General features: G+C 45.4%; 2 protein-coding genes across 2 annotated transcripts in view; one reads left to right on the top strand and one right to left on the bottom strand.

The window, feature by feature from the left end:
- Positions 1-27,686, top strand: part of Rpn2 (Regulatory particle non-ATPase 2) — an 85,065-nt gene that overhangs the window by 38,141 nt on the left and 19,238 nt on the right. The window lies entirely within an intron of this gene.
- On the bottom strand, positions 938-16,824 carry 5-HT2B (5-hydroxytryptamine receptor 2B). The gene is made up of 7 exons (XM_069047921.1): positions 16,249-16,824; positions 15,292-15,567; positions 3,889-4,121; positions 3,618-3,828; positions 3,157-3,442; positions 1,847-2,325; positions 938-1,796 (listed from the first exon to the last, which is right to left on the bottom strand). Exons 2-7 carry the CDS (start codon positions 15,563-15,565, stop codon positions 1,258-1,260), a joined length of 2,022 nt encoding a protein of 673 aa, XP_068904022.1. The 5' UTR covers positions 15,566-15,567; positions 16,249-16,824; the 3' UTR covers positions 938-1,257.

The following is a 27,686-nucleotide window of genomic DNA, read 5'->3' as shown; positions in this document are numbered from 1 at the left end:
CAGAATTTCTCGGGGTGTCGGAGGGGTCGGCGGCGCATTTCCAGCGGTTTATGCTCGCAGATGTTGGTAACTTGTTTCGCCATAAGTGTCATACATAATTTTGTCGCCGACATTTATACCGTCGTAACTCGAGAAATCTCCGCGGTGAGCGTTTCACCGCAATAGAACGAATTAAGGGTCCACGTGTTGGTACAATTAGTTTGGAAATTTATTCGTCCCCCGCCCCCAACAATCGTTATTATTCGCGTAAAGAGTGGGTGCGGGCGTGGCGCCTTGGGGGACGCAGCTCGCAGCTCCGAATTTAGTTCGACAAACGAGCCAAAAATGCTTTGTTATTTTTGAATTCGGCACGGATTTCTCCTTTTCGTGCTGTCGGTGACGTCTGTTTCCACTCAACCTCCGCCCGTGTTATTTCCGCAGAGAGAGCGAGAGAGAGATTTAATATTTCACGGGACGAATGGGACTTATTGTCCTTTTGAAGTGTTACCACCGTAAACGTTTTTCCGGCGTGCGAAGTCGTATTAGTGTGGGGCGTTTGATGTGGGTCGCGGCATCCATCGCAAAGGCCCCCCGGAGGTGGAACGTTACACCTGAGGCCGGTATCGGCCGCCCGTCAAAATCCAACCCCCAATCTCTTGTTTTGTTATTATTAGATAGGAGGGTAACGCGGATCGAATATGCCGCGGAACACTCGCGTTCACATTTCCCGAGCGATTCTTTTTCACCTGATAAATTTTATATCCCGGCTTTTCTTAAATACGGACGGAGGCAGTTTTTGTGTCCATAAGATCCTGAGGGAAATCTCCTTAAAATCACAACCTAATTTGGTTCGTATTCTTCGGACGAGAGGGTTCGCGGATGTTTTATTCAATTATCGTGGACGTGCATAATTCGGGGGTGGTGGTCTTGATACCAAGAAACAATCGAGAATTTCTGCGAACAATTTATTCTGCTATGGAACTACAGTCGGTAGGAATTCTCTTGGTATTCGACTATGCTACACTTACGTTACACAACATATAAACATATTTTCTTTAAGATACTCATTAGAAGCATTTTTTCCCCTTTACCGGTTTCGAGAACCGTTGATCCTTAACACTAGATTTATCACAATAATAACTCAGTGCGGTGCAGCTCAGTCAGGGCCGGACCTGCGGTCCTAGTACTATAGTATAGGAATTGTTACCACATCAAACACCTGTTCGACACGAGTTTTTACAATTGGAACGTTCATTTGGGCGTCTTCACTTTCACCTGTCACCTGTGCGGCCTCCATGCGGTTTTTCGGTACTTGCACGTCAGCACCTTCTTGAAAGCCTGCCGGAAGACCTTGTTGAATATTGTGTAGAAGATCGGATTCACCATCGAACTGGCGTAACCCAACCACGTCACCAACTGCACCACCCAATTGTCGAGGTCCTTGTCGCACTCCGAACATAGCGCCGGTAGCAAGTTCAGGATGAAGAACGGCGCCCACAATATTACGAAAGTGAAAAACACCACACCCAACACTTTGGTCGCCTTCTGTTCCAAACGGATTATCCGGCCGTGCCTCGAGGAGTTCCTCGAGATCACGCTGGAGTTCCTCGAGTGGTGCGAGCGGACGCTCTTGGTGGTGACGGCGGCGTTGTTGCAGTTGTACCTCTGGAGCAGACACGGTGACGACGGGTTCTTGCCCTTGTCTTTGAGGGTGACGGCGCCGTGACCGTTCTGTCTCAAGGTTGCGGAGCGCCTCAACAGGAGCGGAGTCCTCTGAGTGCTCAAAATCGTCGTCTTGGTGTTGCCGAAACTGGAACCTAAGACGCAAGATGCAGGGGGAAGATCGTGATACGAGGAGACCGCTTACCTCGTCTGTGACTGCGCCTGGAGGCTTCCCAGGTGACGACGATGTTGTTGGGGGACGAGTCCGCGCTGCTTCCTTTGCTGCTCCTGCTCCGGAGCGACTTCTTCAGCGGCGAACCGGACGGCTTGTCCACTTCCAGCGACAGTTTGCCGCCCGAGGGAATGATCTTGACTTCGGCGGGTTTCGGTGGCGGCGACTTGTCGGACTGTTTGTCGCCGAAGTAGGGACACGTGCAGGGTGGCGGCAGCGGAAAGGACGAGCTCTCGGTGGGTTCCGAAGATAGATCGGACGAAACGTCGGAGCAGCGGGGTTCGTGGAAGCTGGAGCCTCGTTTGCGCCACCTCGGCGAGGGACTCTCGTCTCGGGTGTCGCCCTCGTGGAAGGTGGAAGCGCGCCGTCTCTTCGACGTCCAAGGGGACGACTCCGGAGTCAGCAAGGACGAGTGGGAGTCGGCCAGGCTGTCCGTGCTCCGCTCCCCGGAACTGGAAGAGGAATTTTATTATCGCAAACGCGATAAATCTACTCTCGTCGTATTAATTTCAGACTCGCGTGTCTTGTGTTTTTAATTAGAATGCGGATTCGGCGCGGCGGGAGTGGGGGTGGCGCGCTGCAGCTAGCGGTCGTGCGAACTCCGCCGATGGTCAAATATGTATGGGATTTAATGGTGTTGATCTGTTAATTTGTTTGTCGAAATTTACTATTCCGGGATCGTCCGAGATTAACCGTCGGAGGAATTTGTCATTAGCCGTTCCGCTATCGTGGCAAATGGAAAGAAATAAAACTTTTAGTTGGTGAAGGAGAGTTTCATTCCGAATGGATGGTTTCTCATTTGCTCTGGTTGAACGGTAACGGCCGCGATTTGACTCTTGCGTATGTGGTGCATCAGGAGCGTTTTTGTATTTAAATTGCCGTCGCTTTTTAACAAGTCGAGTGCCGCCTAACGAGCGGTTTTTGGTCCACCGACCGAGGAAATAACGATTTTGTTTTACAATAAAACCGCTCGTCGGCCGTGTCGGAGCATTCCATTTGAATATTCGATTGTGGGGTGCAGTTCTGCGCCGGATTTTGGAGCTATCAAGCGACTAATCGTATTTTGATTCGGTGCGGTAATTACCTGATGAGCCAGGGGTAAACATCGCCGTACCCACCGAACAAAGCGTACCAACCGAACGGATTAATACACCCTCGCCAATAAGAATAATAACGAGAACGCGACCGGTTTTCGATTTAATTGGATTTCTTTCTCGGCGGCGACGGCAATTTTTAATGTTATTGCAGTTGGGGTGTAATAATCGAACGAAAATAGCTCCGACCTGATCTTGAGCATGTTCCTGCCGGGGGAGGCGCCGCTTTTGGGGGAGACCCCCAGGTGCGAGGCCGCCTCGAGGCCCCTCGACAGCTTGAGCATCTCGGCGCCGAACTGTCCCAGCGCCGACATGGTGCACGGCGTGGGTTCGGACTCTTGTATCCAGAGGTCGTGGGTGTCGATGGTGGTGAGTTCGGTATCGGTGGAGGCGGCCGAGTGGTGGGCGTGCTGCGGCGTCGCCGGCTTGTTCGCCTTGGTCGCGTTCAGGAGCTTCCGCCAAGTGCATCGGCGCTCTGGAAATTTTCCAAATAGGCCATCAGCGGCGGTTAATTGCATTAAAAACTTGTTAGGGTCGTCTCTTGTCTATTCATCGCACGCCCGGAAAGGGCAAGTGATAAAGTCGACTAGTCGAGCCTCGCCCCGGCTCACTTTTCACTTTGTCAAAGGGCGAATTTAGACGAGTGTTACCTAGCGCGGTGGTGGTGGGTCCGCCCATCCAGTTGCTGGACCAATCGGGAGTGCCCAGGTTTTGTCTTTGCTGGGCGAGGAGTCGCACGGTGAGGGCGTAAGTCACCAGCATCACCAGCAGGGGGATGTAGAAACAGATGATGGATCCGATGAATTTGTAGAGCGGATCGGGAATCTGACACGTGCCGTCTATTATCAAGGAGCCCTGGTCCTGTACCAATTACGGAAAAGGTTAGGGGGTCGAGGGCGTGAATAAAAGAAGAGGTCTCACCTTGGAGTACATGAGGCTCAAGGGCAGACTCATCGCTATCGACAGCAGCCAGACGAAGACGATCTTGAGGATGACCCTGCGTCTGGACTTGTTCCTGCCGAATTTCATGGGGTAGCTGAGGGACAAGTAGCGGTCGACGCTGATTGTGCACAGATGCATTATGGAGGCGGTGCAGAACAGCACGTCCAGACATATCCAGGCGAGACAGTAGATCGAAGGCAACGGAAAATAACCTGGAAAAAGAGAATCGTCACATTAAACATTAAAGGCAGCGCCGTCCCCGCGACGTCCGCCCCCATCACATGAATTAACGAGCACACATGCACACGCGATCACGGCGAAATGCGTTTAATTAAAAATCCGGACGGGAACGGCTTTTCGGGCCGCATCTCTAATTCGCACCAGTTTCCGCCGAGATAATTCCGAAACGAAACAACAATGCTTTTATATCCGGAACGATTGCGTGGAGGCGGCGATACAGGTTTTTTTTTATTTGTCAAGGGTGTGATACCTCCGAACAACTGACGTTTTTCCCCGCGGATCTGCTTATTATGCCATTTTTCAAGGAGGCATTACCATAAGCGTCGCCGGCGGTGAAGAATCGAAGAGCCGGATGAAAGCCCGGAATCTTGCACGGTGCTAATCCGGACGGGAAGCGAACGACGGACACTAATGCCAAATTGATCATTAGTACATACAACGAGGCGAACAATAAGAAGCTCAAGTTGCTATTTTTAACGGAATTTGAATGTGGAGGAGGCGCTCCGGGGAGCTACTCTAATTACGGAGTTTCCTGGGCCGGACGATCCAGTCGGCGGTTATTAAGTGTTGCACCAATAATAATCCGGGCCAGCTGTCGGCGGTCATAAACCGGAACCGACGCAGCCTCCCGCAGCCCGGATTCATTTTAAGCGCCAATCAATTTAATCCCATGAGCTTTCGCCGACTTTATTACGTCACTAATCAGGAATCGACGGTCGTAAAGGCGCATTACGGGATTAAATTATGGCTCTCGTTATTTGTATACATGAGGTTGTTGCGGTGCGCGCTATTTAAACGAGCGCCCAATCAAAAACCGTCCCCTAATTTTCCAATTTAGATACGCCGTGCAGACACCTAATGCGGATTTTTCCGATAAATCGGTAGACACGTCTCAAAGACATAACTAGATTCCGGCCGAAGGGAATAAATCTTTAATTAAATCGATCTTTAATTAATCCGGAACGAATTAAATCCGGGTTTTTTCTCGTCGGAGCTCCTCCAGAAACGGAGCTAATTAATTTAAACGGCTTTTCTGGGGTGGCGACGAAAAAGTTTCCTCTCGTGTGTAGATTCTGATGAAGCTCGCCGCAGGGAAAGGCAAACACGAGTGTGATTTAATTAATATAGAATTTAGTTGCGGCTGATTCGAGACGGGTCGGTTGATATTGCAGATTGCAATGTGCGGTTTTACGCGGAACGCACCGGAGTCGGTCGTCGATTTGAAAGATCGCGTATTTATGTACATTTTTCCGGGGGAAGAGCCGACAATCAGGTGTTTGATTAACCCATTGTCCGGTTGATCGATTAATCAAACAACCGGAACCCAATCATCTGCGAGACCGCCAACGTCACGACTGCTAATCCCGCAACAAAATCACAATCGATTCCGGGACCCTTCATTCGAAGGGTCTCGTATTCAGATCGCGCCCGTACGAATTCAAATATGGCGGCTGATCTTCGACGACTCTCGAGCGTGCCACATTTCACGAGATCTCGGCATCACCGACGCGGGGATTTGCCAAATAGGACGTAAAGACCGCGTCGAGGGCTCCCGGAAAAAAAATATACCGGAGGACCGAAATCCGAAACTGAGGCGAGCAAGGTGAAGGGCCACTCGGGCGAGAATGGGGGCGCGAATCAATTTGCGTGTGCATTTGGGCGCCGTCGTCGAGTGGTCTCCGGATCATGCTGAGGCCCGCGGAAAATCGAGTGCATCGAGTGGCGGCGGAGCGCGCCCCAATTATAAATCCATTCCTTGGCGTTTTACAAAAGGATTCGCGCCCTCGCCACCCGAATTGATTAGGTGTTGTGGTGAACGCCCTAATCGGGTTGATTCGAGTCGGGGATGCAGAGTTCGGGGTGAAGAAACGCATCGGCGGTCGAGGCCGGCTCGTTCGGGGGCGGCCCTTCCGTCTGACAGCACACGACGTGTGCGGCGGCTTCAAAGACGAGAGGGACGGTCGCCGGGTCGAGATTTTCCCGTCAGAATCAGAAAACTATTCATAGATTTCGGGGATTGAATTGCTCGTCGTCTGTCCTTGTTTATTTTCCAATTTGGAGCGGCAATTTGCAACCGATGGCTCCTTAAATAATAACCGCATGAAGGAGCGCCAGTTCGTCGATTCAGAGCCGAAACGTCCATGAAATATTTATTACCCAGGAGCGCGAGAAGAGGCAGGAAAAATTGCTTTTTATATGTTCTAAAATTTCGTTTTATAATGTTGGCTCACAATACGCCCGGAACTCCGATCTGGGGCGGCTACGTACTGGAACAATCGCAGGACACCGCTGCCACCGCCGTCGAAAACTTAATTAACTAACACCGCCGGGTTCGATTTTTTTCCAACGGTTAATCGGTCGGCCGATCTCATATCCTTAATTTAAAATGGGGCGGTTTCGCACTTAATAATAGCACCTCCACCGCCGCCGCCCAAAACACACCCTCCAGACCCGGATGAATAAGAAAATGAATCCGTCGTGAGCGACTTTACAGGATGATGCCGTTTAAAATTGAGGGAACGAAATCGCGATTTACGTCGCCGTCACGACCAACCCCTAAATCGGGACAAGTGAACAACAATGGTGCGTAAAAATAGCTGACGCAAATCCGACTGCGCGATTTTATCGCCCTCCGGAATAATTCCGGGGGAGGCGTCGGGTTCGCGGTTAGTTCCCGGCACACGCACACCTACCCCTAAATTGATTCCCATCGATATGAAAAGCCCGAGCAGAAGCCTCCCTAACGCACCTTGACAAACTCGGATTTCCACGGGAAATAGGACGTGAGTGCGCCACCGGGGCTCGCTTACATACTCGGGAAATTCATTTTTCGCGTTTTCCAGTCGTGTCACGACGTTTTATTATGATCCCCACGGCTGCAGGATGATCGTCCGGGCTCCCGGAATAAATATTCTGGATTCGGCGAGGTCCGAATTAGGACGGACTTAACGCAGGACCGAAACGAATTAAATTTTTGGGGTGGCCGCCGCCGCCCCCACCACTTCACTTGGGGACTGTCGAAAGAATGCCGCACTCGAGTGCGCTCCGTCGGGCGCGAAATTTAATAGAACCAGATGGAAACTCGACGAGATCCACTAGAAAAAGTTGTGGGAATCGAGCCGGGATTGTAGTGTTATGAGTTGTGCATTCCGGCCGCTGCACCCCCGTTTTTAATAAACTGCCGCCAGAGCTGGACCGAAGCGACCGCCACCGGAAACCCAAACAGTTATCGCGAAATTAAACGAGCTAATTTGAGCTTGTTTTAACTGAAATTCGACGGCGCTGATCAAACAGAACCGGCGACGATAAAGTCGGAAAATCTTGGCGGGAGGCGGCGTGCGCGGGGTTAATTAAGCGATTTTGAATGTTATTGTTGTAATTCGTTCAATATTGACCTTGTGCGGCTCGAGTTGTAGTCTAGTCGTGTAAACGGGCACTTTTCGTGTTTTAACGGGGCCGCGAGGGGTGTTATTTTAACGCTGGCCGAAAAATTTACAGCATTCGAGGTGCGTTTGGAAAGTTTCCGCACCATTAACTTTTTAAACGGCCATCATCCCTTACGCTACAGTGGGAAAAAGCCGGCTCAAATCAGATCCCGCTCGATAAGTAGATAATGAGGTAATCGCTTAAACGCGAGTTAGTCTCGGAAACAGGCGTTCTTGAAGAATCCAGGCCCGGAGGCGATCCCCGATCGACCGGAAACGCTTCCGGCGCACCGATAATTATCCACGAAAAATATTATAATTTCGCCGAAATTGGAAATAAAAAGTTGGCCGGGATCGTTATTCTCGGATTAATTCGGCTAGAATTTCGCCGGGATTAAACTAGGGGATTTTTTAATTTGCCCGGATTTAATTTTAATCACCCGATAAAAATAGACGCGTCCGGTGTTGTGCAACATCTTGCCCGACCCGGACTAGTCCGGGACCGGCCTAATTACCGGCTAATGAAAGTTTCCGGCTAGTTCATAATCATATTGGTCCGCGCGAAATCTGTTCGCCGTCCCCAATTTCCTCGTCGCTGTTTAACGAGCTTTCAAAACTTGATTAACCTCGTCTATTTTTAAGTTTATCGCTTATCATCCAATACCTTCTTCTTCGTTTCTCGTCGGATCGATGGTGGCGAAAATGGCGACGAATCGATGCGTCCAGTCGATAAATTTCCCCTTGTACTTTTTTTCCCATTTCCCCGTCAGGTTTTCATTATTTACGCCTTGACGACCCCCGATCCGGGACCCAATCGAAACGGATCTAATAACTGGACAAAAAGGGGCCGGTTCGGGGGTTAATTCGCGCCGCACGCGTCTGCCGATTCTTTCACGGGGGCGGCGTAATTATGTTGTCTTTGTTCGGCAGCGGCAGAGGGTCGTTTCGGACCGACAGTTATTGCGTTCGATGATGGGGTTGCAATGTTCGGGGCGATATTTCAGCGGGAACGATCGTGCGGTCTCGGTCGAGTGTTGAGCTATTTGCACAACGGTCGGCGGGATTAATTGCCAGGAACTCCATTTGGACGGATGATTATTGTTTCCGATGCACTTTTCCACCAGGTTAATTCTGTACCGCTTTGTCCGGGTTGAAAAGGATTCGGCTATTTTCGACCGGCAGGATGTTTTTCTTGGCCACAATGAAGAAAAAAACTACCAGAGCTCGATATAAAGAGCTTCCGTTTCTATTGTACGGGGGCGGTCCGGAGGTGGACTCTAATAACTATCGATCACGATTCGCACAATAAGTCATCCCGGGTTCAAGCGGAACAATATTGGCGAAATTTCCGAGAAATTGCAGTCCTGTTTCGCTCAGACTTTGAACTGCTTCACTAATTTTTGATGGGATTAGTGAAACGTTCGTACTTTTTACATTTGATGTTCTTTTTTTTTAACTTTTGCTTACCCGGCCGTTTTTACAGTTGCCGGAATTTGTGTGAATTCCAATCCGGGCGGCGCGCACCCCCTGCCTTAATTCCGCCCTTTCATCGGAAGAATTTCCCGTCTGCTTCATTAAACTCAATTTCTGAGCCCGTGTGTAGGTAACGGTGCTATTTATGTCGCTCCGGGAATGATCCGAGCGACGATTAAATAATAATAATCGAAACGTCGATAATTTCGCTTACGACAGATCTGAATAATTAACCGGAGTTAATAATATCGTTGACGGCTTCGAGCGAAAACGTTCGGATTACCTAGTGTTTTTTTTACCCCCGGAAGATTTCGTCCCGCCCGCTTAAAAATAATCCGGTTGGCCATTCATCCGGGCGGGGGATCGATGCCAGATGTATAAATATATCTGTGTGAACCGATCGATGCAGGATTCTTACGTTTTTTTTTCTGTTTCAGGTGAGTGGCAAACACCTCGTCCAGGACGCGCCCGTCAAAGGGGGTTTGTTTGATTCGATTAATTCTTATTTGCTTTCGCGGCTCCTTAATTCCGTTCATTAGGACGCGATTTACATACAAATTGGCGTGAAAGTCGACAAATAAAGTGCCACGACGACAATCGAATTTCGCGAAGTCGGCGCCAATTAAGCTGAATCGAAAAACGAATTTTTAATGATCTTATTTAGGAGGACAGGGGTGAATAAACGATGTTTCCTTCGAGGAATTAACGAGACCCTCGCAATATAAACGGCGATGACCGAATCGATAAGCACCGTGCCTTGCACGGGGCTAATTGCCGGAGGAATCCGGGAATGTGTGCATCGGGGGCGGTTTTTTCGCCCCCCAGAAATTTCCATCCCATCTGGGTCGGAGGCGTTGATTTGTTGACAATAGTGCAAGAGGCGAAACGCCTAGACATAACCTCTTTGTGAGCGGTGTTTATCGAACCGTCGGTACGTAAATATAGCTCCATTATGTGAGAAAAATTCGACGGAATCTGATCAAATCGGGAACGGTGTCTCGCCGACCGTGCAGAATACGTTTACGAATCGGTGGATTTTCTTGGGTCTTTTTGTTGCGAATCAAAGGGTGATTTTTCCGTCGAGGCACTCCATACAAAGGAATTAAGAAAAGAAGCGTCCGAGCGAGAGCTATTGGAGGGTTTTTGACAAACCGATCAAGACGAATGGGATTTTCGGTGAAAATCGAAGAGCCGAAGACTTTCGCCGGCGAACGCTGCACGTCACTAATCAAAATTGATCGGGACGTTTCGATTGTGCACTTGTGACCCTCGTGGGTGTCATCGACGAGACGCCTCTGCTCTGTTGATCCAAGCGAGAATTTCCCGGTATGTCATCTGTGCAGTGGGATGATTTTTTATGTTTTAATCGCACGAGATTTAAAGTGTCGCTCTCTAATTTGTCGTCCAGTTCGCGTTGGAGTGGTCGAAATGGATTTTTCAGCGACGCTCTCGGGGCTCGAGATAATTGAAAAAGTGTACGTACCGCGGAAACAATCGCGGAAAATGAAACAAAGCGTCTCTCCGATTCGAGCCACCACTTCAGATTAATCGACAGAACGACACCACTCGAATTTTTTGCCAGCAATTAATTTCCTGCGGCAGCAGGAAGTCGCGACCGCGACCGGAAGGAGTAGCGAGTGTCAGTTGGTGTTTTTAGCGGTCCTGCTGCGGAGCTTTCGCCGCAAAAAACGGGACGACTGCAGCGAGTCGGATTCCCGCGGCGCGGCCACTTTCGTCCGGATTAAGGCGGAGAAAAACAGGAGGGAAAAATTTCATCCGGCGTAATGTCCGCCATTAATTCTTTTTTCCTGCGAGTTGGCGAGTTTCCGCGTCGCACCTGCGATTTCTCGCGGGCGTAAATCATCGTGGGTGGTCGGTTTTAGTGCGGCGTAAAACGGGAGTTTTACGTCGCGTCGACGTCTGTCTGCAGGATCGATTAAAGAGATTAGCACCTAATGCGGACCCCCGTGCATGATAAGCTCGTCGCTCGTCGCAGTCGAGAGTCGCACGCGCTCTCTTAAGAGATTTATAAGTGAACGACGTCTCCGGCACACACCGCCGCCGACCGCAAAACGTTCCAAGAGACGGATGAGCGGGATCACGAGTGAGGCGAGCAATTTAGCGGTAATCTCTCGGAGAAGATTTCGCCGGGCGAAGTATCCCCGAGATCCTCGCTTAATGTGTTCGCCACCCGGCGAGATCCATCCGGAGATGTCAAAGTTGTAATGAGAATTAATACGGCGGGGTGGTTTCGTTTTTAAAGCGATCGGGGAGTCGCGTGCGCGATAAATCGCACCGACGACATTATCTGTCTTGTTATCGCCGCGAGGAACACGTGTTCGGACAGGGAAAAAATCGGTTCGTGTCGGGGAACGCGGACCGAATGCTTATTTTCGGTCGTACGTCTTGGGAACGTATCGGAAAATGCGGATTTCCGAGACGATAATCGCGATTCCGCGATAGGGAAATGGCTGAATGGAAAATGTGGTGGCGGGTGGGCGGCGGCGCTCTGATCCAGGGACGATTAGGCTGAAAGGGGTCGTCCGAATGCAACTCTTGCAATAAAAACAGAGATAAATATTTTTATGCGGGCTATTAAAACCGCCTTGATGAAGCTTCTTTCAGAATTAACTTGCTGCTGCGCTACGCAAACAACAAAAAAATCAAAGTGGATTCGTCTCTTTCAATTCTTTTTGCTTTTTCTCTTCGGAAGATAATTCTGTTGACTGGTAACGTTTCAAAAGTGACAAGCAGAATGCTCCATCATCCACCGTTTTCGAGAGAAGAAAGAGACACTTTTATATCAGATAGGATTCCGTCAAATGACTTATGGTCTTCCCTTGCTGTTAGTTCTGTTTAGACAGGCTTATTCTGCTCCACGAGACTTTAACCGTGATCTGCAACGTATCCAAAGCTCGTCAGAATATCGTATTATGATCAAGACGACTAAGAAATAAAATTCGAAAAACGGCGGAGGTTAATTTGCGAGTAAGGTTTTATTATAAAAAAAAAATTTGCCTTTTTTTTAAGAAAATCATGCGAGGACATTATTTATTTTGTTAAATTGTGAGAAAGTGTGTTGTGTGAGGAAGTGCGGTTGGGAAGTGTTTGTTGACGTTTCACGTAACATGTGTATAGTCGTGGCTCAGATTACAATGAAATGTCTATTAAGAGGCTGACGAAAAATTTAAATTGACGTCAAAAAAAATTTAAAAATCAAATTGTGAAGATTCTGCTGCAGATTGTTTTTCAGTAAGATGGAGTTGGGTTTCTTTGCAGGATGCTCTGTGTAACAATTTGTGGTTATGTCTGGAATGTGTAATTTAAAAAAAATGCAGGATTCCAAAACTTGTAATAAGAAAAAGAATTTCCAGAAAGGCAAAGAAAATTTCCGAACAGTGTTAAACAAAAAATATGTTTAGTTTCGGCATTTTGTTTATTAGAAAGTTATCAAATATTGAAACGAAAACATCTTGAGAGAGTCGATCGAGGAAGAATACTTTGAAAGGTTGTTATTTTTTAAAATGGGGACAGTACCTCCATTAAGTTAGAAGAAAAAGTTAATATTTTATTTAAGTAGGTACCGACGATCATCATTAGAGAGTAAAATATTCTTTTAATGCATTTTAAAATGTTAATTTATCAGTTTTCTATAAAAATAGTTTGCCTTTTTATTGGATTCTTCTTTATTTTTACTGGAAACCATTAAATATTTATATCCAGGTGGATTATTTCTTGAAGAATAAATAAAACAATAATCTCTAAATTTATTTCCAAATCAATGACTTAACTTTGATTTTGTATCTTGACATTGGAACTTTTATATTGTTTTATAATATCGGGCGTTCAAATGAAATCCTGGGCTGGGAAGGCGTTGGAAACCGTTCATTGTTTTGCTTTTTTAAAGTGTAGATTGACAGTTGTAATTAAAGCTTGTTGACAGCTAACCTAAAATTTATAAACAAAAAATATTCCTGTTTTTTTCTTTCTTTGTAATGTTTTACATTAAAAATAATATAATATAATACCGAGCGATCCAAAAGTCTTTCTGTCAAGTGGGCCATGACAGTGGAAATGAATGTCGTTGGACTGCAGCATATTTGGCGCGTATTTAAATGAAAATTAAAATATGTAGTTATTTATGCAACAAGTGTAAAGAGTTAATGGTTATTACACACGAGTGCAATAACACATTTTTGCGCGTGTTGCATTCAACATTTTTTCTACGATCAAACAAAAAAACGAGAAAAAACAACGATAAATAACAGTTCATTCCTGTGCGTCGTGTGTGAAAAATGCAATAAACACTCACTTTTTGCACGATCCTAGACAGACTGTTGACAGATACGTGCAATAAAGACTTTATTGTACTAGTGCAAGTAAGAGGCACTTTTTCCATTAACAACAATGTAATGAAAACTCACTTTTTGCACGATCGTAGAAAAATATGTTTTATTATTTACTTTTACATTTTTTTATTTTATGTTGTAATAATAATAATGTCATGGCTCACTTGATGAAAAATTTTTAGATCGCTCGGTATAATAAGTAGTGATTCCTATTCTCGAAATAAATATCTAAGGGCACCCTTAGTGCCTTTGTGCCAATTAAATATAAACAAATGTCATTCGTGTCAAACGGCGAGAAATTCAAACTTTACACTGTTCCAAACATGGCCCACTTCATTCATATACACTTTCGTGTCAATTGCCAACTTTAGTAGTTTCAGAAAAAGCCGCAAGCGACGCCACCGTTGGGATCGGTTTAAAATGTCAAAAATGTCAAGTGAGACGGGCTTATAATAGACACCAAAATGTATATGAATGAAGTTGGCGATGTTCCAAATGGTTTAATTTTGTCAACGCCTACTCAACCCAGGTTTTCATTTGAACGCATGATACATATTTATTATTTTATCGCGAAAAACAAGATTATTTGAATAAATTTGCATCTGGGTTTGATTTGACATCCTTTGACATAGCAACTTTTCCAATAGATATTTATTATCCTATCTGGCAAAACAAGATTATTTGGTTATTTCGCAAACTGCGCTTGGATTATCCAGGTAGATTTCCGGCAGAATAAATAAAATATTGTTTTATGTACTTCTAAATCCATTTCCAAACCAGTGATTTGATCTTAACTTTTATCTTGACTTTGCAACTCTTCGAGTATCTCATTATTTTCCAATAGATTATTATTTTTACTATTCCATCATAAAATTAGTTGGGCAATTTTGAGGACCGATCCTGAATGAATTGCTTTTAGATGAACTCCTTCAGATGAAGTTCGGCGTCGATTTTTTTAATATAATCTCGCCTCCCTTCTGCCACGCTAGGGTTTCCTGGCGAACCTGATGGCTACTTAATAATCTGCGGTGAAAAATGAACGTTCTTCATTTTCGTCCGTGAAACGCCTGCCCCCCGCAAAGGAGTCGAACGTGTTCCGGGCAAAATTGATTACCTTGTAAACGCAATATCCGTTTGATACAATTTGCAACAGTCGCCGGTGCACTCTAACCCAACCCCGTCGCGTTAAATCACGTCTGGCGCACTTATCGGGAAACAATCGCCATTCGGAGGCGCTTTTTCCATTTTAAACCTCCAGGTGGAGGTTCGCCGGAGCGATCTGTTTTTTTTTCTTTTCGGTGGCGACAGAACGCCTCGCGGTATCAGAGATGGCCCTTGCGCTTTCGACAGTGTAAATCACTCGAAAACGTCTTATCGTTCCGGATTAGTGAGCAGTCGACGGCGACTTTGATCGATTGACCGTCCCCGGATCCCAACCTGACTGCCCCTCCTGCATCCCGCCTCCCCACGCGGCCTCCCCGAAAAAACTTATTTAATTAAACCCCCCGGCGACCCAATAACGCCACACCATTGTGTCGCGTCGGGGATGATGTGTGAGAAACTCATCCGTTCACGAAACCGTCCCCTTTTCTTGCGGCCGCCGCTCACCTTTTTGCGCTTTCGGGGTCCTTTGTCCGCAACCGGCATTATTTCAGTCGTAATGGGACGCAATTCCGGTAAATCCGGACCCAACAGGTGAGCGGTCGTGTGTGTGTGTGCGGGGGGGCCGTCCCCCGGGATCGATCGCGGCTTTAAAATGAAAGGGGGCGGTTTTAAAGTGCGTGATGCACGCACCCCTCATTACGGCCCACGTCACCGTTCCCGGTTGATTCCGGGAATTGTCGCGGTTCGCGTGCCGTGCCAGGTCCTCCTCCCGGCGAAAAACTCTCTCTTACCCCGGATCAGGGTCAGGATTCCCAAAGGCATGACCAGGATGGCGACCATCAGGTCGGTGATCGCGAGCGACATCAGGAAGTAGTTGGTCACGTTCTGGAGGCGGCGCTCCCAGCAGATCGCCAAGCAGACGAGGATGTTGCCGGCGGCGGTGCCGACAGCCAGGATCAAAGCCGACAAGGCCCACCAGTTGTTGGTGGAGTCGTCGGGTTCCGTAGCGTTCTTAGTCGTGGTGTTGTAAACTATGATGGTGGCCTTGTAGTAGACCTTTTCCATTTCTGCAAAGGAGGGTTTTTACTGCGGACGGGTGAAAATCGCCCCCACTAGGAGTTTTTTGCGTTTGATGTAGCGGATCATTATTGTGTTGAATGGTGCGTCATACTGCAGATGGCGTCGCTAAACTATGTCATTTTTTATCGAAGCGGTACTTGAACAACTAATTAATAGCAATAGAAAAGTTTTCTAAAAATTCAAACGACAGTAAACAGTGACAAATTGTTAAAGTTAAAATGTTCTTTGGTTTTGACAGCAAACATTTCTATTGTCGATCAACTCTGAAACAACTTTTTTTTTCATAACTTTTTAACTAGGAATCATGATTACAAATTATAGCTTCGAGTGAGAGTAAAAATGTATTAATTGCAAAAATTTTCAATTCATTTTTCAACACTGAAAATAAAAAAGAGCGTAATTAAAAACTGCATAGCATCCTGCAGGCTAGTTCAGTTCATTTACATTTCATATTCGTCGGGCTGTTATTTTTACTTTTCTAAAGCTCTCCCACTTTTTCCTTAAAATGCAGCTTAATTGTGTTTGTCTTAAACTTTTGAAACAGAGTTCTTGGAATCTCCTCTGCAGAAGAGAATGAAACGTTTCTGTTTTTTTTTTGCCGGAGAAATATTGCAGTAAGTGCATCGAAGTAGGTGTTTATTTTGTGAATTTTTCTGCGAGGGACTTACTGCCTCTGTTCGTTTGCGTGTCGGCCCACTCTACACCGTCATTACTCCAACAACACACTGGAACGATTAATTTTCATTTCGGTATTTATGGCGCGGCGCGCTATTAGCACAATTTTTATTAATGGTGGCGGCGTCCGGGGCCCCTTCCTGGAAAAAGTACTATCACGATTCGCATCGCGTCCGGGACAAGGCCCCCGGCCCGTATCGTTTTTATCTGCGGCGGTGACAGATTAAGGCCCTCGTCGTAATTCGCCTGTTTTACGGTTATATCGATTTGTTAAGTTGTCCCGGTCCCGCTCCCGCCAAATTCAAAAGGAGCCCACCGCCGCCTCCGATCGAACGGATCCCTCCGACAATGGTTCCGGGGGTGATTTATGTCGCAATTAATTACCGCAAACCTGGTTCACTCGCTCCCGTTCCTCTCCCGATTCGGTTCCCGCACGCTACGGGGGCAGATCACAGGTCGCGGGTTTTATTCGGCCGGGGCGAGAGCGTCGGTTGGGCACCTGTCGCGCGTGGCCGCGTGCGTCATTTCGGGTCGTCGCGACGCTTCTTTCCCGTGCGGCGTCATGTGTGTCACTGGTTAAAGGGAACGGTGAGCGCGCCAACGGCGGCAGCGGCGCTTGCGTCCCGCAGGAGAGATGGGTGCACGCCAGATGTTGGGACGCCGCTTCCTTGGCGTAGGTTAAGGATGTTAACTCGGACGAGCGAGATGGATGGACGCTAAACGGGACGCGGGGAAAAAGTGCCCCCGGAGGGTTCTTTGTGGTCGGCGGCGAAGGTGAGAGAAGGGTTGGGGGCTCGGCAGGTGGCACCCGGGACCATAGGGCAAGTAAGTGGCCAAGAGGAAGCAAGGGGGGATTCCGGAGTTGCCGTGGGTGGGATTTTCGGTTATTCGCCAATCAAAAATTGTTGTTGTCCGATAAATTCGAATTTAGCTCCGTTTGTAATTTCCTGTCAAGAAGAAAAGTTATAAAAATAGTTGGTCCTTCACTTCGTATCCTTTTTGTACGACTTGTTCGAGACTTCATCTCCTTTTTTAAAACGGAAATAGTCTACGACTGTCAACCTCACACTTTGAAATTCTCTTCCAACAAGAGTTGGAATAAAATATTAGACAAATAGATGCTAGAAGGGGGCACGTCACGGCATCAAGGCCGCTCTTATTCGTCGACGAGGTGCGACTTTTCAGACTTTTCCATGGTGAGAGGCTGATTTTTAGCATTAGTGGGAACTTCCGGGGCCCGACGGTAGCGATCCCGTGAAGTTGGCTCGGTTGCGAATTGTTTAATCCCGGGTGGCTCACAACTCCGTCGAAATGAAGTTGTGCATCCGAAGTTATCCGCGATAATCTACAGGTGTGTAGTTTTGAATCGGACTTAATCTTGGGAGGACTTTTCACCCCGGGTCGCGGATCGCTCCGCTCGCATCGTCCCGATCCGCTGCATCCCCTTATTAACACAACTTTGTAACTCCATTGTAACCACAACTTAGTTTAATACTTTAATATGCCCGGATGGCTGTCGGAGTCCTGTTATACGGCTTAATTTCACTTGTCGTTACGTCGACGTTTAACATCCACCGCCGCACCACCACCCCCGGGCCCTTCCATTGTGAAAAATCGCCTCGGCACGAGAGGATCCAAAACTTCCACGGCTGATTTTGCGCCGCCCCCAAAAATTCGCACATTCCGGCACACAAAGCGTGGGTGTTTACGTCTAATGGGCCCTATTTACATAGTCCTTTATTCACTATGGCTCGTTGCCGTACAATTAAACGTTATATTTCTTCTGACATTATCTGAAATTGGCGAACTCGTTAATTTCTCGCTGCTGTGCTACGTGAAAAGCTGCCAGCGCAGTACCGTTTTATTTTTCTTCAATTAGGACGAGCCGAGGGATCCTTTGAATGTGTTCGCAAATTGACAGGGTGGCATGCACAATGTCGCGATCCTTCCATCGGGGGGGACGCTTAATTTCTGTAATAATCGTTCGCGTTGTTTGAATAAACTTCGCGTGTACAAAACTAGAAAACGTCGAACGGGTCGAAGGAGGCGAGGCGCAAAGGATCAACAACGGGGGTTGGAAAATAAACAGACAGTCGACGTCTGAAAAGTTGCCATCGAGGGAAACATGAAAATAATTTTTTTCTCTGCTCGTACTTGTATTAATTGAAAATGTTTTCGTTGGGGGTAGTTTTTTTTTCGTGATCGTCTTGTTCGGTATTTTCTCCAGCTCAATTTAGGTTTTTATCTGTCTGATTAGTTCTTACCTAGTCGTGTGAGATCGAGCATCGTGGTGTCGAAATGGAAAAGTTTCATTTTCAGTTTTATAATGTTTTTAATAAAGCAGCCGCCCTGTTGCGTATTTCTGGCGGGCCGGTTCGCAGGAAGAAGAGTCGAGCGGTCCAGATGGTCTTAATTCATTACCGCTGTCGTGAATTATTCACGTCGAGTAGTCTGGAAACAAAAGTGGGAATATTAAGCCGGGTTGAAAAAGGCGGGAGCGGCGATAATTCAGCGGAAATTGTCTGGCCCAAGTGCGATTTTTCAAGGGGGTTGTGTTGTCGAAGACTGGCGGTAATTATCGTCCCGCCGGTGCCGGAGCAAGTCCGGAACTATTATGGCGCATGTTCGAGGATTACCAGATCCGGGAGCTTTGGTGAGGGCGACTTTCGCTCCGTAATAATAACAATAATAGCAAAGGGGTGGCTTTATTGTCACGTGCCATTCACCCACGAATATGCGAGTCGATTTTAATTAGAGGAGGCCAATTTATTATTAAATAAACAGCACGCGCCGTTACCATCACGCCGAATGTTTTATTCCGACGGAAAGTTTGGAAATAATGGCTCGCAGTTTTACGATTTAATTTATAACGCAAGTCGGAGGGAAGTTTAACAACTTTGGGGCCCGCACGCTGCACGATTATGCAAATGGTCGGGGTTGCCACCTAATTTCGTCACGTCGAGGCTTCACCTGCAACAAATTGCAGCGTCACACTAGTTGCGGACTTTTTCTTGGGATTTTTACGACCCGGAGGAGTCGTCGTTAATGTTTCAAGAAAGCGCGACCTGAAAACTTGAAACACTCCCTTTGTCGTCTGAAACCGAGACGACTTCAAAATTTCGAAAGCACCGAAAATCCGGAAAGTCACTTGGCGCAAAGAGGTCCTTAAAAAATTCACAGACGAGTGAAATTGTACCTCAATTGAAATGATCTCGGAGGTTCTTGTTCACTCAAAACGATCATCTCCATTCATATTCTCCGCAGATGCATTAGAGTGACTCGACAAGAAGGAAAACATTCCGTTGAACGAGCACCTTACCGTTTCCTGAAAAGGCTCCTGAAAAATGGCAAACGAGGGATGATTTCTCGTAAACAAACGGCGAAACACGCAGATGGGGGTGGGGCGACATGCAAAAAATTTCTCCGGAATTGCCCTCGAATCGTGGCGGCGATTTGATCGTTTGTCCGGGGGTGTTTCGACGTCTGTTTGTCGAGCGATTCCCGACGAGAAGGTCAATTGGACGACAATGGACAAAGAAAACTTCCCGAGGAAATCCACTTAGGAGAGCCGACGGGGAAAGGTTACAGTCTGCGGCCAATTTCCTGACATTTCCAATCATTATCATGTTTGGAGTCGGCTCTCTAATCTTTGGCGAAGGGGGCACGCCACTGGATTAATCAACACGACTCACTCGGCCGACCATATGGTAGTACTCGACCGGCAGCCGATTAACCGATAAAATCAACAGTGATTAGCGGTAGCAACGTGACGTTCGGGGAAAATTCGCGATAATTGCGTAATATTCCGAGAGAGCGGGCCAGTTGCGAATTGTTGCAAATGTCAGGTCGACAGTCGACCGTGATTTATACCGTGTGCCGCCTCTCAGTTTCTGGATCTGCGCTAGAGCGAATTTGACATATCGCACTTGTCACTTTGCAGTTTTCATTGTCTATCAATTGTCAAAGGACGTTCTGAGTTAGTCGAGGCAGCAAGAGAGTCCTTTTGGAAAAGATCCACGTGCAGGACATTTATATCTCGACGTTCAAATTCAGGAGACGGCTTCGGTGGTCCAATCTAGAGATGTAATTAACAGATTTGTTCGGACTGGATGTGTAAATAAAGGAAAATCAACTGGAAGGCCTCCAATTTCGGAGAAAGTTGTTGGGGATTTAGGGGAACGACTAGAACACAACCCAGACACGTTTGGCCATATTTGGATATTGAAGTTCCATGTGTTTAAACGACCATTTGATGACATGGAAGAGCTCCAGGGAGAAATTACACGTTGCTGCCGTTGTTTCAGTCTTTCTGTCATTTTTCAGTAGCATTTTAATTGATGAACAGACGAAACTTGTTGTGTAGTCATTTGGTTTTGATTATTTATTAAATTCTAAATCACTTTTATCTGAAAGGCGCTGGTTTTTAGGCAACCAAGTCTTCGCGTGAATATACCTCTAGTTAGTATAGGTGCACCAAAATTATCAGTGGCAAATTTCCACTTCACACTACCATGCTATACTCTGTTTCTGAGCCCGATGCCGCTAAGCCATAAAATGACCAAAACTCTGAGAGATTCCAGTGCGTCCAAAACATTCAATGAATGCAGCCCGGACCGTTCTACTGGTATTAAAATGATACAATTCAACTTTTTGGATATCCTGCTCTAAAGTAGTATCCCTTACCGGGAATCTTCCAAACATCATGTTTTCTCACTCTTACGCCCGCACACAGCTTCCAGAACGAGGATGGCCAATTTGTTAACGTGACCCGAGCACAAGCATCTTCCCGACAAAATAAATTTGCATGTACGGTGATTATTATTGATTTAAGACAACCCGGTTTTACGACTTACCGGCATCGAACTCAGAAACGGAATATAGGCATCCCTTCATATTTTTCTTCGCCCAACTGCAACTGCGACAAGGTTTCACTTTATTAGAGATATTTAAAATTGTACTTATTGATAATGGTAATGCGGTAAGGTGACAAACGGATGGGCGGTGCCTCGATTTATATGGTAATCCCATAAGCTCGACACCACGTGACGTCCTCTTCTCGTTCGATCTCCACTTGGAACATTTTACACAATTCGGCTAGAAATGTTCTAAAGAAAATTGCAATGCGAAATGGTTTTCCACGTCAGGGATAAAAATTCTATGTTATTTTTTGGGAAACTTGACTTCAGCTGTGTTAGCTCTTCGATAAAATAATATGTAATAGATTGAGCGGGCGAATTTTGTTATTTTAAAGTCTAAATTACGTTGTTTTTGTTCTGGCAAATGATCACGTCAATTTACCTTTACCAGTATAAGTACACGTCGGCACGCTACGTTGTTGGAAACATTTATAACCGTGTAGTTTTCGGACGGGTCGGAGCACTCGACCTACCCTCCGGCTCTGCCAAGTCGTACGTTTTACGTTTGATGTTGCGCCCCCCGACTTTCGGAATAATTCCGCTCTATCAACCGTGCCACCTCGCATTTTTCCAGTCGCCCTAAATTGTTCGTCGAAAATCAAATTGCGTCTTGCGCCCTCGACGCCACCGTTGACACACCGAAGAAAACACAAACGAGCCGGTTTTGCGGCAAATGGAAAAAAGAGCCGCCCCGCGACGTCTTGTTTTATGCAAATCTGGTCCCGGCCGCCCCCGCCCGGCCCTTTGATGGTGCGGCGTAATCGCGTCGGTGACGTACTCGAGAGGGTCGGTTTTGAATAACACAACTTATGGCGTTTGTGTTTGCCATTCACCTGCTCGGCGAAATGTGATCGATGTTGTGTCGGGGTGAGATGATGGGGTGGAGGGGGATCGTGTGCGGTTTATTCAGACGGAGAGGGCAATTAGAAATCGAGCCGGAGGGGATGTTGCGACATTGTGTGTGTTTCGTAGGAATGTTCGGTGTTCGTGCGAGCGTGTAACGGCCGGGGGTGGTTCATTCAGGAAAAATCTGGGTGAATGGCGGTTCCGGAAGAATGACTGCGACTTTACGTCGGGGGTGGCGTTTTCGAAATCTCGATCGGAAAGAGCGGCTCCGCGTTTCAGAAATTTATTTATGCTGCGAGGAAATTGACGAGCACGAAACGTTTAAAATAATTGATGGGGGTAATTATGGAACGGCCACGACTTCTGTGAATTTTTCACCCCCGAACGTAATTGGATTTGATTAATTCGGTAATAGTTTCGACGAATCGACCCGTTCCCGGAATTTTCCGGTTTCTGCACTTGGACATTTTTGATAATGTTTTGAGTTCCTCGATCATCCCACTCGAACGATCCAATTAATTAGTCATTACGCGTAAACACTCCGCGTCCGGATTAAAAATTATTTCGCTTTAGCTGATTAATCGCGTCCCCCGGAGTCGTCAGCCGCGCTAATCAGCTTAATTAACTTTTTCGCGATTAATTAATTATGAAAATTCGTGACGAACGGACGAGACATCCTTTCGGACACGATTTTTTCGTCGTGCTTTAATTACGGCCGTGATTCAACGTTTTTCCCTCCGTATCTAATAAATTATCTTTTTTTATTCGTCCTGAAACGAACCACGATCGCAACGAGCTTTCATCCCGGCACAATGGATGGACTACTGTCACAGGACGAATAAGGTGTAAAAGGAGTAATGGTGCAGAAACAAGGAAAGTGGCAAAAGCGCTTCGAGAGATAATTAGACTTGACAGCTTCTTTGTGTGGGAAATTAGACAGAAGGGGGGAGGTGAATGAAATGATCGGGGGCGGCAAAAAAAATACTGGTCCGGGAGCTTTCACGTGTTGAAAGCCGCCACGCATTCGAGGGAATAAGTCGGACAACGCCAACGCTGACGGCCTAAGCAGGAGTTTCCAGAAACAGAATATCTGAGATCCTGCCCGAGATTTACCAACCCGGAGCGGCTTTCCCTCCGGGTGATCTGCGAATCCTCCGGGGATGTTTATTGCGTGGAAGTCGCCGCCTTCTCTTTTCATCAGACGACTCGATGGATATTATATTTCGCCACGAGGACTCTCCATTTGCATTTAAATATGGTGAAGGGGGGAAAAATCGCAAGGCGCCACAAAGGGAATAGCAATTTTCCGATCGCTGTTTTTCCATAATTCAGACTCGATCATTTTCCCGGCTCAGCTTTAATAAGACGGCGGCGTTATTTCGCCAGTGTTGCGGTCTTTATCTCGAACGTAACAGACGAGGAGGCATTTTACTTATTCCGGTAGTTGCGGCACGCGAGCCAACTTTTTTAATTTGAAAAGTTGGGCAAAACGCACAGAGGAGGCGGTTCCGTATGCAAACAGGCATTCCGGAATCTGCATAGAATAATACATCAGTTTCATTGACAGCTCCGCCGAGATAATCCTCCCCCGTAATGGATTAGGGAAACTTCCTAGGCCGAAAATAAGAAGCCGGGTTATTTTTCATCGCAAATTAAAAACCCGTCCCGTCCCCCATCGACCCGGGGGTAATTAACGTGGGCCGCCCGGAGTCCGGATTCCGGTGTCGGTCGGTGATCGGTGGCCGGCAATAATCGAGCATTGCCCGTTTTTGCCGGACCGCCGCAACTGTTATGATGGGGCTAGAATGCGATCCGCGGGGGGCGGCGTCCGCCGAGATTACGGTTCGGCGGTGGGCGCGGCGAGGTCAAACGCGCGGGGACTTTTTGCCCGGTTTTAATTATCGCAAATGAATCCCGACGACGAGGTTTCGTTCGTTTTCGAACGAATCGCGGATTTAAATGTAAATTTCACGGCGAACGCGTTCCCGAAGAATAATTTCAATTAAAATGCGGATGGTCGAGTCGATAACGGATGAAATGTGTGGACGGGAAGATTTCCGGAGGGTTCCCTCCGTGATTTCCGGTGTGGAAGCGGCTCTAACACGGAACGAAGAATGCGGATCCGGGAGGAATGCACCGGATCGGTCAGAATACAAAAAGTTTTCTAACGGGTCAAATTGAATTTAGAATAGTTTTAAAGAAGAATTAACACAGGGGGTTTTATACGAATATCTACCCTAATTGGTTAGTTTAAAAAAAAACGAATTTAAAAGTCACCCGAATATTAAAATAAGGGTGCTAATCTGATGTAAACCGGCAAACACGGAATGTTATCTTGTTCAAATTAGCATTCGTGTTACGTCTGTTTCTTTGTGTATTACTGTATTTGTACAAAACGTTGGATTTAATTGAAAAAGAATAACGAGAAGTTTACATTAAAATTTATTTACCAGTGAGATTCTCTGTGGAATTCACGTGGAGGCGCAGGGATGAATTCATTAAAATCGTGGGTGTCTGATACGTGACAAAATCCGGATGATTTTAATCGATTTTGTTGCCGTAAGAGACAAGTCTTAAAACAACACAAACAAACTGTAATTTGCGCGCAGAAATAAACTCCGCAGATAATAAATTATGTTGTGGAGTTTTCTTGTCGAGCACGAAGAATATGTTAAAAAAAATTACGAATCCGGGGGTGGTTCTAAATTTATTGTTGCTAATGTGAAAAGTAATAATATTTTCTCCGAGAGAATTAATTTTTTTGTGCTACCTCAATAAAAAAAGTAGGCATTTCCTTCCTCGTTTGGAGGTTGAAAGTACTGTATTCTCTCCCTAAGCTTTAATTTTGAGAAAGTTTAATTTGAATTTAAGGTTTTTTTCTTAAAGAATAAAATGATGGTAAAACGAATTGTGTATACGGGTCCTTTACCCCAAATGATACGCTATTCTCCCTTGTCACACAAATAGCTATTCCCGAATGATATAGTAAAAACATTTTCAAAGCAGAATTGAGTTCCTGATTTAACCCCCAATGGAAAACGCGTGGGTATCCTTTGACAGTCCGACTATTACAGAAATTGTTTTAAAAAGATCAAGTTTGTCACCAAGAACTGTACAAAGTGATCAAAAAGAAAACAAATCAGAGCAGCAGCCTATGGAAATAAATGTTCAATGCATGGGCGTGGTCTCAAACGCTACTTTATAATAAATCATACCTCATGAATTTTAGACGTTGCAATTATAATTGTGCATTTTATTATTATTATCTGATAAACATAAACAAGAGCAACATTTTACATTCGTAAAAGTGGGTAATTTACCAGCTTTATTGCCAAAAGCGACGCCACTGGTAAGCAGATTTCGTGGTGAACTGTGAAATAAACGTCAGTTTTAAAGCAACGGTTTTGATATTAATCTTAAATAGTAGTTTATTTGACGAGTTCTTGTAATTCCAAGCAACAATCAATTATTCCCGAATAAGTGGTAAAATGAGTTGTACCATTGAAGTTAAAGTATTATACAGAGTGTCTCACCTAAGACTTTCGAGCCTAATAACAAAAGTTATTTTTCAGCGGATTTTTGTGAAATTTAAAATGCAGATATTTTAGACGGTGAAGAATAAAATCCCATTAATGCAATCACCCAAGTCTTAAAAACGTAATTTTTACATCCCTTTTTAAAATGTTGAATCAATTAAGATTTACATAAAAAGTTGATCGTCAATAAAAAATGCTGTTGGGAAAAACACGTCCTTGAAAGTCGTCTGGTTTGCAAGAAAAAAGCAAAAAACTGTGTTAAACGTGGCTGCAAATGCAAAAACGTAGACGCGTATGATACAAACGCGCAATTTTGCAGAATTTTGGTCATCCCTTTTCGCAGAAGCGGAGGTGACATATTTGACGTTTATCTTGCTAACCTTACAAACATTTACAAAGTTTAAAGACAACATTTGGACGTAATTTATTATATTGGATGCTTTAATTCTTCCATAAAGGACTAAAACACGATCGGGATATTTTAGCAAGGTAATTTTGTTCATGTACGTTTCCTGTGTCTTCAAATAAATTGACAACTCTCTTATAGTTCTCCCAGAGCTGCAGCGGTTTTATGGCAGGGCAATAGTAATTATTACGCCTGTTGAGATGCCGATACGCGACATAAACAGACCCCTGTCAATCATCATTTTCGTTCTATACCTGTCAGTTTACAGGGTAGTACTTGGACGAATTTACGATTAGGGGTTGTACTTGCGGTTTAAACCTATTGTCGGTGTTGTTAACGTTTATACAATGGTACCCTGCCATAACACCGCTGCAGCTCTGGGAGAACTTTAACCTTACATTTTGTAAAGCCTACATTTGGATAGTGTTCCACGAGAAAATGAACTGTGTCATTGAAGTTCTTACGACACTCTCCATAGACAATTTTTTTTTTTCCTTTTTCAACAATATTGAAATTTCTGCCGCTGTAGTCTATTTTTAGAGTATTTTCAATAAATTTACACAATTTGATGTTTCAAATAAAGCGCGCCCAATTTTGACAGACTTTAAAGGCTGTACAAAATGTTGTTTGGCAATTAATCATCAATTGTTTCAAAAGGTAACTGCTCAAATACCTTCAAATTTTACATTAAATTTTTAACGGCAAAATCTAATCTTTTCTAATTGAACCTTCACGATCTAAAATATCTACATTTTAAATTTCATAAAAATTCGTTGTCAAATAACCGAGATATTAGGCTCGAAAGTCTTAGCTGCGACACCGACATTAATAATTAATTAATTAATAATAGATTTTTCGAGAGATAGGCAACTAATAAAACGACTGCCTATAGCAAGTATACATAATGTGTACGATTAAGCTAAGATAGACGTTTCGATAAAACAAGAGATGAGGTAGCAGTCTTGATGTGTTTTCTTGTTGATCACTCTGTATATCTTATAAAAGGTCGCAGTTTACCTTGTCCGTTAAATGTCTTCGCAATAAGACAATTCACAGAAGAGAAACTAAATGTTATGGGCTGGCTTCCACAGTCTCAATTAAATCCAATTGAAGTCATATGGGATCATGAGGGGTTCATTGTGTGTAATAAAGTAGCGATGATACAGACAAATGAGTGGCTCGAGGCACAAATAAAAGAAGCAAAATATTTCTGTCTCAATAAAGTAAGGAACCACCCTCGTACGTAGTAAGCTCCAAAATGTTCCAACCTAACTAAATCCTCTTTACTACCTCTCTGTTTTCGTAAAAAGAAATGAACAACTGTGGCTTTCGTTAAATTATTTGATAGGTACATATTTTTTTAATTGTTTCTAATGGTTGTGGTTCACGTAGGCGTAAAAACCGAATGTAAAATTTGTGGTTGCCGCTCCATATAAAAAACATCAAAATGATGTGAATAAATGAGTACACACTGTTTACACACTGGAGTTAAATTGGGTGCAAAACAACGCAATATTTTTAGAATTGGTTGCAAAACAACTCAATATTTTTGGATTCAATCGTTAATTTAAAAAAAAAATTAAACACTCATCACCGCACTTTTCACCTAAAAAATGACAGTGACAGCGACAAAATTCACAGTTCACACGAAAGCGGCAAAAATTTTGTAACATGGGCATGGCCTGCTTCGACTACAATCATTTATAATAACCCTATATAATTGCTTT

Source organism: Tenebrio molitor, chromosome 5, assembly GCF_963966145.1.
Source record: "Tenebrio molitor chromosome 5, icTenMoli1.1, whole genome shotgun sequence".
NCBI lineage: Eukaryota > Metazoa > Arthropoda > Insecta > Coleoptera > Tenebrionidae > Tenebrio > Tenebrio molitor.
This window is presented reverse-complemented; position numbering and strand designations above follow the sequence as displayed.